The sequence below is a fragment of the Solea solea genome, chromosome 3 (genome assembly GCF_958295425.1).
Source record: "Solea solea chromosome 3, fSolSol10.1, whole genome shotgun sequence".
Taxonomy (NCBI): domain Eukaryota; kingdom Metazoa; phylum Chordata; class Actinopteri; order Pleuronectiformes; family Soleidae; genus Solea; species Solea solea.
Window position 1 is genome coordinate 6294229 of NC_081136.1, and position 12796 is coordinate 6307024.

The 12796-nt window shown below is 43.4% G+C and overlaps 1 protein-coding gene across 1 annotated transcript; it reads left to right on the forward strand.

Moving 5' to 3' along the window:
• Positions 1 to 116: 116 nt before the first annotated feature.
• On the forward strand, positions 117 to 12594 carry pygmb (phosphorylase, glycogen, muscle b). The gene is made up of 20 exons (XM_058625731.1): positions 117 to 481; positions 3060 to 3161; positions 3948 to 4026; positions 4120 to 4223; positions 5438 to 5569; positions 6054 to 6165; positions 6267 to 6349; positions 6457 to 6600; positions 7126 to 7218; positions 7674 to 7820; positions 8153 to 8316; positions 8416 to 8530; positions 8768 to 8869; positions 9810 to 9957; positions 10042 to 10100; positions 10186 to 10327; positions 10473 to 10680; positions 10844 to 10978; positions 11276 to 11342; positions 11958 to 12594. Exons 1-20 carry the CDS (start codon positions 239 to 241, stop codon positions 12105 to 12107), a joined length of 2529 nt encoding a protein of 842 aa, XP_058481714.1. The 5' UTR covers positions 117 to 238; the 3' UTR covers positions 12108 to 12594.
• The last annotated feature ends 202 nt before the right edge of the window (positions 12595 to 12796 follow it).

Sequence of the window (12796 nt, forward strand, 5' to 3'; positions counted from 1 at the left end):
ACGGTGAGGCGTGTGACTGCGCCAACGAGACTTTTATTTTAAAAGTGTTCACAGGAAGTGGTTGATTGTCCTTCGATTCTAACTTGACGGTGGGTACGTGACATATAAAGTGGGCAGTTCCAGCGCATCTACCCGGCTGCCACTGCTCAGAGGATTGAGAGAGTTGAGCGGTCAGTCTGCTAGGGTGACATTGAAAGTAAACTCCTGTAATAAAACGGAAGCGAGTGTCGGGGAAAAGATGGCAAAACCACTGACAGACCAAGAGAAGAGGAAGCAGATATCTGTGCGCGGACTGGCCGGGGTGGAAAACGTCGCAGACCTGAAAACTAATTTCAACAGGCACCTCCATTTCACGCTGGTGAAGGACAGGAATGTCGCCACCAAGCGAGACTACTACTTCGCCCTGGCCAACACGGTGCGGGACCACCTGGTGGGCCGCTGGATCCGGACCCAGCAGCACTACTACGAGAAAGACCCGAAAGTAAGCAGCGGGCTGATGCCGCAGTCTCTCACGTACACACGGCTGAGCAGAGCAGATGGGAGGAGGAGGGGGGCGGCACTCTGTGGTGCAGTGTGTGCGCGTGCACACGCGCGTGCTCTGCTGCTTCACACTTCTTCGCCATAAATAGAGATATTTGTCTCTGCTCTGTAAGCCCGTGTGAATGAGTGCTGCTCAGCAGGGAGTCCCGTCCCTCATCTTCTCTCCCGCCCCCCTGTATCACCGGCGTTACGCAACAAGCTGCCGCAGCCTCATTAAGCTCTTACCCGACTTTACCGTGCGCCACAGTCGCTATTGTCTGTGCCTTGTCGATACCAGTGTGTGGGTATCCAGTGGGATCAACTGGTTGGTGAATGTGTGTGTGTTAGTTACATAAGTCTAGAGAGAGTGGTGCCCTCCGCCCACCACCACACACTGCGTATCACAAAATGGCAGTAGATGAAGACGGTGACATCAAAGGCTGCACATAATTGTTTTGCTTTGGGATGATTGGGATTTTTTTTTTTTTATGTCCAATCACAACCTTGATCAGTTAGGGTTGAGCATGACTCTTCCATGATAGACAAATCTATCACTTAATGTGACTTTGTGAGTGCATTTATCAATCAAATGTGTGTGGCGCATTGGGTGCAGGGCCGTTTCTAGCTTTGCGTCAGGGGGCTATGAAAAATCTTCAGGGTTCTTAGTTACTACTGATTTTAGCCACCATGCTGGGTGCGGGCCAAGACCTGTTTAACATGCTTCAATGTATGGATGTCCAGGCAAACTTAAAAACGCGGTGCAATCTCCCCGTCACCCATATGTGCTCAGAGAACCCACTGCAGCTGCCCTTAAAGACTAAGCCACTCCCTGTGCACGTCACCATAACTAGCAATCAAAGTGTCAACAAACACCAGACCTGATAATCTGGATAAATGATCAGATTGGACTCAAAGAGACTCCTAACGGTGGCGATTGCTTTAAGACGGCGAGGGAAGCTTTCCCAAAGAAAATCAATAAAAACGTAATGAAGATTTATGGCGCTGAGTCTAAGGATTCAGTACACTGAAAACTACGGCTTTACAAGTCCCAAGATCCAAAGGACAACCACTTGTCCAGATGCAGAGTGTGCTGCAAGTTAATTAAATGGACGCCATGGGTGAAGTGGCTCTTACAAGTTGCCCTCCCATCTTAAGCTGTGTTGGCACATTTGGCCCTTGAATTTGAGGGAAATTGTTATTGAGAAGTCCTTGGATTTGATGTCAACCAAGGGGGTGGGAGCCCTGGATGGAATTTACGAGTGTCTTTGATCGGGATGGGACGAGACGGTTATCACAAAGTCACTTTCGACCAACTATGAAGCTCTTAACAACACATTTGTGCTGAGTCATTTCAAAGACCTAATTCCCCCAACTGTGTAACAAATATTGTTCTCCCAAAATGAATAAATAAACAGCCCAAACACGACTCAGCTAAAATGGTTTTGCTGACTTTTTTAACAGGCCACAATGAACCCTTTAAAACCTACCACAGAGCCCGATGGGATGCTGAATGTTTAATTTCACCATCCGCTGCACCTGAGTGCATCTGCAGTCATTATTAATGTTGTTGTGCTGTTTTCCTTTTTATTTCTAAATTGCTGACATTATTCCAGTATGTACCGCACTCCGTTCTCTGCAGTTCTCTGCTCTCAGCCTCTCTGTGTTTTAGGAACAGGAGGCTGATAATGTGTAATTAATAAATCATCGCCAGTTTGTAAGACAGCACTGCACTGTCTGCTGCACAGCCGGTGTGAGGCTGACGAAGGTTTCAGTGACTGGATTATACTTCACCATTTAGTCAACATAGAACTTGCAATTTCAGTGATCGTGGATCACCGGGTTCTGCAGCGGAGCTTGGATTTAAATTAAATAAGCATATGCACAATGCTCTAGTTGTGGGTTGAGGTTTTATGGAGTGGCGCAGCTATAAAAAGCAAATTGTACAAGACGTCATGAAGTATACTTAATAAAAATCACAGCAAAAACAATTACAGTATCCAGAGCCTGAGTTAAAGAGCTCAAACCAAAGTGGATTTTGCATAAAAAAGAAAGATGTTACTTTTAAAGGATTGTACAGGTGTTTTGAATGTAAAAGAAAACTGAACAACAACACAGTCTGTCTTTCTAACCTGCGTTTTTGTCTGCAGTGCACTTCTTATAATTTCAAAATAGAAATAATGCAAAAAACTAAACTTTTTAATTGATGTTAATTGATTGAAAAAATAACGTTTCAGTATCTGAATTCTGTTCTTCTCAGAGAGAGAAGGTCAGAGAGGCAGCAGAAATGTCAGCTCAGTCTCACCATCACCTTTACCACACGCTGTATATTCATAGCGTGGGTGTTCTTCTGTGGCTGTGATGTCTCTGAGAGCAGCTGCTGTTCTCGGCTAGAGAGCGAGAGAGAATGTCACAGGACCATTGGAGTGCCTTGTTATTATTAGCCCTGAGAGTGTGTGAGGAGACTTTTGTGTCCCGTCTTTTGATGACCTGCACAAGACGAAAGAAATGATGAAGTTCTGTTGTCCTCTGTGTTCCTGCAGCGCGTCTACTACCTCTCCCTGGAGTTTTACATGGGCCGAACTCTGCAGAACACAATGGTTAATCTGGCTTTGGAGAACGCCTGTGATGAAGCCACATACCAGGTGAGGCAAAGGATCATGGGGAAGGGGGGGAGGGGGGAAGGGCAGAGCAATAATAGGCCTCCCTATCAGGAGACACTGTTGCCCATGAATATCTTTGTGTTAATATTTCCCTTCACTGGGACTAAAGGTGCAGAAGCGAGAAATGAAAACAGACCAAAAAAAGGGCAAAGTACAGCGTCTCCCCACAGCAACCACACTCAACATGTCCTTTATCACAGAGAGGTTAGAGAAAGAGGAGGTAAAAGGGATAGTTCAGTGTCGGTGTCCCCTTACTTGTAGAAGCAGCGTGAGGCGGACTCTTGTCAGCAGGGACACCAGGAAAAACATACACCATCCACGTATCTAAGTCAATAAAATCTATGCCTGCTTAAGTATATAATATCTTAAGAATACATTTGCTGCACCATCTTGTCACAAGGCAACTTCTTCCAACTGGAAACAGAAGTTTGTCAACTGCTTTAACTCCCGACTCCCGACCTCTTAAACCAGTTAGTGGAGAACAGCAGATCATAACAGAAATGGAACTGAAGCCTGGATCAGAACTAAGAAATAAATGATAATTATACTAATAAAATATAGAGTAATACAGAATAATGAAAAATAAACTGGACTCAAAATCCATGTCTATATAAGACTTGTTAGTCCAAAGCCAGACTCCTCTTGCGTTAGAGAATTCAAACTTAAAGGTCAAATGTCAAAGCTGTGCCCGCTCTGTGTTTTGAAGACAGGAATGATATTTATGTTTATAGCTGCAGGTGTGATGACTCTTGCTCTCATGTTCCTCAGCTGGGTCTGGACATGGAGGAGCTGCAGGACATCGAGGAAGACGCCGGTCTAGGAAATGGCGGACTGGGTCGTCTGGCTGGTGAGCTCTCTGCTGATTGGACAGTGGACAGTCTTGTCTCAAAATCCTCTCTCTCTCTCTAACTGTCCTCCTGTCTCTGTTTTGTTTACTCAGCTTGCTTCCTGGACTCCATGGCCTCTCTGGGACTGGCCGCTTACGGATACGGCATCCGCTACGAGTTCGGCATCTTCAATCAGAAAATAGTCAGCGGCTGGCAGGTGCGTGTTCACCTGCTGCTGAGTCACCACTTTAGAACGCACACCTTTTCGTTTTCTCAGCAAACATTGTCTCCAAGATCACAGTGAGGACTTTGGCTCCCTGTAATCTGACGCAACACGTCCAGAGTAGTTATTAATGAGGTAAAGTAACCATAAACACCAAAGATTATAGGATTCGGTGAGTGTAAACACATCAGAACTAAACCTTGCAGCAACAAAATCAGCCTCTAAATCACAAGGCTGCTCAAAATAGACAATAGAAGGAACTGTTCTTTTATTTAATTTACTCTCAATCAACTTATACAAGACTCTTCTGAGGGACAGAAGGCCGGGTGTCACAGCTCTGTTCACACCTGGTCATAATATTTGTCCTGGAGGATTGAGTGTACACTGAGAGGCCGAATGCTGCCCTCCACAGGGCAAGTTTAAGGATCTCAATCACAGTCAAATGTTCATCAGTTTAACTCTTTGTTTTAATCAGATCTCGCTTCCTTGCTCTATATGCAAATAAAAAATTCCACATTTTCTATTCAAAAAGGCCAAAAAAACAGGTTTTCACCCACTGACTGTAAGCTCAGCACAGTTTCCACATGAAAATATAGAAAATCAACATGTTGAGGATGAGTCGAGTCAATGAGGAGTCATTTTCAGTAGGTAAAAAAAAAAGCATGTTCAAGCCCCTCAAAAGGTTTTAATTGGGGCAGAAGGAGAAACTAACTATAACTGGACAGCTGTGTGAGAGCCGGAGCCTTAAAAATGACCCAAAAAAGAAGCCACTTGTGCGTCTCCTCACTGTTTGTTTCTGTTTGACTGCTCCTATGTGTTGTTTACATCTCAGGAGCGCATGTGATTCAGATGAGCGGCTTTTCATCCAACCTGAACATTTCCTTTTACGGTAGAATAGATTTTTCATTCGCTCGACGAGGTTTACGCTCCAAATGTTTTTCCTTGAGAGTCAATAAAGCAGAGTTCCCTTTATGTCCTTTTTCAAAATACATCACAAATTGAAAACCCTTCTTTAGCCAATCACTGTGCTGGTTTGTAAGCAAACATGAGTGAGTTGACTCGTGTTAATGCGGTTGATTTTATTTGTCATCTTTCCAACTCCTCACACTTCCCATCCATATTGCACATACAGTATATAATCTAATATAATCCAGGTAAATACAGCTGGTGTGTGTTTGACGTTAAAGCCCCGTGTCGTGTTCCCGCAGGTGGAGGAAGCCGACGACTGGCTGCGCTACGGTAACCCCTGGGAGAAAGCTCGCCCCGAGTACATGCGCCCCGTCCACTTCTATGGACGAGTGGAACACACGGACGAGGGAGTGCAGTGGGTGGACACACAGGTGGGTGGGAGACGACACCGTTACCGTGGCTGTCTCTGCTCGTGTGGTGGAAGTGCTGTCCCAAGTTGTCAAATGAAAGTCTTCCTTCAAAAATCCTTGACTAACGGGTGCGCTAATTGCTAGACGATAAATGAGTGTCAAAGTTTTTGGCACAAAAATCTATTTAAACACAACTTAAATGTTTTTTTTTTTTTGACAAGTGGGAGTGGGGTATGTGAAAAATTGTTAAAAGGCAAATTTCCCCATACACTTTTATACAAGTAATTGGGAGTCACCCCCTCTGGTGGACATTCAAGAGAATACAGATTTCAGACACTTCCACATTGGCTTCTATCTCTGGAAGAGGAGACGTGGTGATTTTTATACACAGTGAATGTTCCACATCAGAGAACCTGGTATATACAGACATAATAAATATTTAAATGACTTAATCTTGTGGCGAAAGTACCTGAAATGTAATGGTTGATTAATTGTGATTAATCAGGTGGTGCTGGCTCTGCCCTATGACACCCCAGTCCCCGGCTACAGGAACAACATCGTCAACACCATGAGACTGTGGTCGGCGAAGGCTCCCTGTGACTTCAACCTCAAAGACTGTGAGTGATTTTTTTATTTATTTATGTTTGAATCATCAGCCTCTGTAGTTAAAGTCTTAGAAACCCTGAAACGATTTGTTTAAACTGTCGTCGTCCCGCAGTTAATGTCGGCGGCTACATCCAAGCTGTGCTGGATCGAAACCTGGCTGAGAACATCTCCAGGGTTCTTTACCCCAACGACAACGTGAGTGGATCGAACCAAAAAAATCACTTCTTATAAAGTCTGTCGTATCTCCGTCTATGTTTTACTTTTTATCGTTTTTGACCAATATTTCTGTCTTTGCTCTCCAGTTCTTTGAAGGGAAGGAGCTGCGTCTCAAACAGGAGTACTTTGTCGTCGCCGCGACTCTTCAAGACATCATCCGCCGATTCAAAGCCTCCAAGTTTGGCTCCACGGAGTTTGTGCGCATGGATCTTTCGGCTCTGCCAGACAAGGTTAGACGACCAACCCTTCTCATCGTTAATGGTTTGACGGGTTATTTTCGCTACCTGATTCGTACAGGTTTGTTCAAAACATGGGCAAAAGTGCTGCTACTTCCTTTTACCGCCATTTGTTATGCAACAGTTGTGGATGCCATAAAACAAAGGAAGAAACCTTAACATGGACTTATTTAAAGGAAATAACTTTTAATTTAAAGGATTCAAAAGCTTTATTGTCTGATGCAAAAATCTCTGCCTTGAAATGTTCCTTTCTCCATGCCACTACCTGCTCACTTTACACTTTTCTAATACTTTACTACTGAGGAAAACTTGTTGGAGATATTTTCAAATCTATTTAACACAGAATCTTCCATTACATACACAATATTAAACTCTTTATTTGACATTTACAATGTTTATCATCAGAAAACTGTTGTGACCCTGACGTGTGAAGTATAGTAAGTATAGTTCAGTGGTCATTAGAACTAGAATAGCTCTCTGCAGTCCACTGACCTTTCACTCGGTGCGTCTGACCTTCAGGTGGCCATCCAGCTGAACGACACTCACCCTGCTTTAGCCATCCCCGAGCTGATGAGGATCCTGGTGGACGTGGAGAAACTCACCTGGAAGGAGGTATGACACAGACGTCCGCCTTTTCCCAGCTGGAAACTTGACGTTTGTGAATTGCTCACTCTCCCACGCCAAAGTCCATAGAGAAAATCAGCGTTTTTTTTTTTACCTCACAGGGACACAGTAGGTGCTGATTAACTGCCTCGTTCTGATAAGTTTTGGTCACTTATGTAAATAAAAACAGAGGATTTCACACACCAAAGTTACAAAATAACACATCTGAACTTGCTGATAAAAGGCAGCAGTGGACTGACAAATCCTGTGTACCGTGACGTAGAATTGCTCATTTTCTCTATGGAGTTGGGTGCGGGAGAGTTTGTGGTCGACAAACTTCAGTTTGGGCGATAATAGTGACATTCATAGCTGAACTATCACTTTAAGTTGTCAGTTAAGGTTATCATAGTTGGGTTTATGGAAAGTCAGTGTTGACCCACCTGTCTGACGTCGTTCGTCCTCAGGCCTGGGACATCGTGGTTCGTACCTGTGCCTACACCAACCACACCGTCCTGCCTGAAGCTCTGGAGCGTTGGCCTGTCGACCTCTTCCACAACCTCCTGCCTCGACACCTGGAGATCATCTACGAGATCAACAGGAGGCACATGGAGGTTCGTATTGCTTCTTTTTCTTTTTTTAAATGAAGATTTTAGCTCATAGCCTTTTCTCTCCAGCCATTTTAGAAGCATGTTGGTTTTATTATTGACCAAAATAATTCCATCTATTAGATTTATTTGCTGATTTTTGCATATTTTGAACATTACGAACACACATTTACATGTAAAATCATACATTTTATGGTTAAATATGGTTTCTTAATAATGAAGAGATCTGGGGGGCCGGAATTATTGGTTTCTCCTCCTTCTTTTCACCTAAGCATTACCCTGTAACTGTTGCCCCTGTGATTGTAGTTTACTGTCTCTCTCTCTCTTCTCTCCTCCAGCGCATCGCTAGTATTTACCCCGGCGACTTTGACCGCATGCGTCGGATGTCCCTGATCGAGGAAGGCGACGTGAAGAAGATCAACATGGCTCACCTGTGCATCGTAGGCTCGCACGCCGTCAACGGAGTGGCTCGTATCCACTCTGAGATCATCAAAGAGACAGTGTAGGAGAGACAGAGTGTTGGGAGTTTTCAGAGATTCAGCTCAGTGTTGATGAGGCAAAAAGGTTGTAGAGTGTGTGTGTGACTGTTTCTCTCTTCCAGGTTCAAGGATTTCTACGAAGTCGACCCAGAGAAGTTCCAGAACAAGACCAACGGCATCACACCCAGACGCTGGCTGGTCATGTGCAACCCCGGCCTGGCTGAGGTCATCGCTGAGGTGAGTCAGTTTGTTCGTAGACACTGAAAGTAAGTTGGTTTATTTTTTTAAATCAACATTGAACGAAATGACTGTGTGATGTTATTGACAGTAAATTTGGATGATTCATGGGTGTTAAAAGAGCAAAAAAAAAAATGAGGGTGAAAGATGTTTTTTTACATGTTCCTAATCATGACGTGGAGTTGGTAGATGCTGCTTTGTTGACTTGTTTGTTGTTGTTTTTTTCCTCTCTCTCAGAGGATTGGTGAAGACTACATCCGTGACCTGGACCAGCTGAAGAAACTTCTGGACTTCGTGGACGACGACGCCTTAATTCGGGATGTCGCTAAAGTCAAACAAGTAAGAGCTTAGAACACGAAAGACAGGACTATTTACTGTGCCTTTATTGTGACGGCAGAGTTCTCAGGTTGGCATCTCAGGAATGCCTTTACATCTGGAACAAATGAACTCAAGGATGAATTGGATGATTCCCAAAGACTGGGTCGGGACCCACAGATGGGTTGTGGAAGACTTATTTTTGGGGTCCCCAAACTAATTTGTGGAATTTTCTCAACCTTTTAGTTTAGATGCCCTCAAAATGATGTCAGGCGTTAGAAATAGGGCTGTAAATTAGTGGCTATATTATGCACAAACTTGACCTTTACAAACCGTATATACATTTTAGAAGACACAATTATGTCCAGCCTTACAAAACCCATTATTGGCCATAACATTTTGACAAAATATTTAAAAAAGAAAAGTAAATTTTAATAAAGCATGAATGAATAAATTAGGTTTTTACTGAAAAAAACATTTTAAAAACATTAAAATCACAAAACATGTTTCACCAAGAGCACGATCAGAACTATAAAAGCATGAATGAATGAATTTTCAAGACTTTCACACAAAATTCCAGACTTTTTCATGACTTTCACACTAAATTCCAGACTTTTTCATGACTTTCACACTAAATTCCAGACTTTTTCTTGACTTTCACACTAAATTACAGACTTTTTCATGACTTTCACACAAAATTTCAAACTTTTTCATGACTTTCTCACTAAATATCAGACTTTTTCACGACTTTCTCACTAAATTTGACTTTTTTCACGACTTCCACACAAAATTCCAGACTTTCAAGACTTTCACACAAAATTCCAGACTTTTTCATGACTTTCTGCCTATGACCTGCCTATGCAAAACCCCTGTATTTGACTTGATGTTACAGGTGCACCGACATGACATAGTGATTCGAGTTTGCCTCTAATCACTGTGCTCTGTTCGACTTCAAACTTTTAAGGAGAACAAGATGAAGTTTTCCGTTCACCTGGAAGAACACTACAAGGTGAAGATCAACCCCAACTCCATGTTCGATGTCCACGTGAAGAGGATTCACGAGTACAAGAGACAGCTGCTCAACTGCCTGCACATCATCACACTGTACAACCGTGAGTTTTTTTTACTGATTTACTTCAGAAATCAAACACAGAAGTCAGAGATAAGGTTAATTATTGTTTTTCTTCATTCAAAAGGCATCAAGAAGGAGCCTAAAAAGTCATGGACCCCCAGGACAGTCATGATCGGAGGAAAGGCAAGTTATTTGGTCCATCCCAGGTTCAGCGCGCACTAAAAGAGACTAGAAACTATTCAAATGCTGATCCTGTGTGTTTTTCCAGGCGGCTCCAGGTTACCACACTGCCAAGATGATCATCAAGCTGATCACATCAATTGGAGACATTGTCAACAATGATCCAGTGGTGGGAGATCGCCTCAAGGTCATCTTCCTGGAGAACTACCGGGTCACTCTCGCTGAGAAAAGTAATCAAAACCGTTGTGTTATTTCACACATTTGAGGCTTTGAGCTCCTGCTTCTCCCGGAATGATCCGCCTGCATTTTGGAAGCTTGTAGCAGCAGATTAGTGGATGTAAGGTGTGTGTGTGATACTCTGTCGTCTCTGTGCAGTCATCCCCGCGTCCGACCTGTCGGAGCAGATTTCCACAGCGGGCACCGAGGCCTCCGGCACCGGGAACATGAAGTTCATGCTGAACGGCGCCCTCACCATCGGCACCATGGACGGCGCCAACGTGGAGATGGCAGAGGAGGCCGGGGAGGAGAACCTCTTCATCTTCGGCATGAGGGTGAAAGATGTTGAGGCTATGGACAAGAAGGGGTGAGTGTGAAGATAATGGAATGATCCAGAATTGAATTGTCAAGAGAAGTGGCATTGGTTTCACACGTTTACACACTCACTGGTTTAGCTTTTTGGTTACTAATATGTGCGGTGTACCCACTGTTCCGAGTTCATCATGCCAACCATCATCTTCTGTCCTCAGCTACGATGCCAAGTCGTACTACAACCGTATTCCAGAGCTGAAGCAGGCGATGGACCAGATTTCGGGAGGTTTCTTCAGCCCCAGCCAGTCTGACCTCTTCAAAGACCTCGTCAATATGCTGATGAATCATGACAGGTGAGAGCAAACTGTCCAAAAACTAGTCCAGGTTCATTTCTCCATCTATGGATTTAAGAACCAAAAATCCAAGTGAAATCATGTTATGACTATGAGTAAATGCTCAAATTGTCTTCTCAAATAAAAGAACCACTTTTGACATAGTTGTTGTAACTGATGGGGGTTTGCAACTTTCAACAGTTGACCCAGTTTTTGCAAAAGGTTCTGAAAGTAATTCTGTGACACTATTCATCAGAAACATGTGGCAGGATAATAATAATAATAATAATCTACTAATCTACTGCCTCTGTGCTTCAGGTTCAAGGTGTTTGCAGATTATGAAGACTACATTAAGTGCCAGGACAAAGTCAGTGCACTCTACAAGGTCAGTATTTCCACGAGAGCCTGAAAAAACATAAAGAATTTGCCTTTAAATGGCTTGTTGAGGGTTTTTTTTCACCAAGCACGCTGCTGCACGTATACAAGCCCCTGTGGCCACCACACCTGACATTTTCACCTTTGCCAATTTGTTCTCTGCCTTTTCTGACGGCCTTTTTCCAGCTAGAAACTGAAGTTTGTAAACCCTGCAATCTCCTGCACCAAACCCCATTGAGAAAAGCAGTGATTTTACCCCGATGGCACACAGGAGTCGATGATGCACTGCTGCCTCCACCACTTGGTTCAGTTGTTATTCTTGTGGACTTCAGTGATTGGTGAATCCAAATAAAGCATTTCAAAGTGGCATAAACTGACTTAACAAGGCAGCAGTAGACCAGCAGCTCCTGTGTCCCCATAAACTAAAAACACTCATTTTCTCTATGGACTTTGGTGCAAGAGTTTCCGGGCAGAAAAGGCTACGTTATAGCAAGAGAAGATATTGTAGAATATGTTTATCTGATTTGATTTTAGTTTTTTTTAGAGACATTTTAAGATTTTAAAGCAGATTTTTTTTTGCAATAATATTGTGATTGAGTTCTGCTCTGGTTTTTGTTCCTCACAGAACCCGAAAGAGTGGACCAAGATGGTGATCCACAACATCGCCGGCTGTGGCAAATTCTCCAGCGACCGCACCATCTCCCAGTACGCCAGAGAGATCTGGGACATGGAGCCCAATCTGGAGAAGATCGCGGCTCCCGACGATCCTCGCTAAACCACAACTTCATCCTCCTCTTCTCCGTATAGCGCCCTCTGTGGTCCAACCATGAGAGAGGAGTCCTGTAGCTTCTTCACGGTGTTCTGTGGCGTTATGTCTTTCACATTACTGATTCTTCATCTTATAGCAGTCCATATTATAACTTCTCTCTCTCCGTCTTTCGGTGCACCAGACATGCATATTCTCACTGTTGTGTGAAAACCCCGTGTGAGCCTTTCAGCCGCTAAGGAACAGCCTGGATTTCCACCTTGAAATCATGGGGGGTTCTTCAGCACGAGTGAAACCATTAACGACGCACTTCCCTGTTTTCCAACACTTGGAATTCAATAAGTCTTGGTTTTTTTTACTCTTATTCTGTGTCAGTGATTGTACCTTTTTAAACCAGATTACCATGCTATGGTTTTCACACAACAGCGATGCATCTGTTACATTCCCCTTCTCCTTTTTGACTCCTAAAGGTCCAGTAAAAAAAAGGTTAAAGCTGCTGTCAGCCATTTTGTTTTTCTTCCAGAACTCTTTTGGTTTTGGGGGGGCGGGGCATTTATTTGCAATCAAATCTAGCGACTGTTCCACCTTTCCTTTTTAACTCCAGGCTTCTACTGCTACTAACTTAAATGTCGTTATATACGTATATATAATGACATATATACATATATATATATATAATGACATATATGTATATATAT

Excerpts from the sequence above, each read along its gene's own strand:
- pygmb (XM_058625731.1), top strand. The coding sequence starts at position 239 with ATGGCAAAACCACTGACAGACCAAGAGAAGAGGAAGCAGATATCTGTG. Across the intron at positions 9,958-10,041 it reads CATCATCACACTGTACAACC|GCATCAAGAAGGAGCCTAAA; the intron begins GTGAGTTTTTTT and ends TTCATTCAAAAG. Across the intron at positions 11,343-11,957 it reads AAGTCAGTGCACTCTACAAG|AACCCGAAAGAGTGGACCAA; the intron begins GTCAGTATTTCC and ends TGTTCCTCACAG.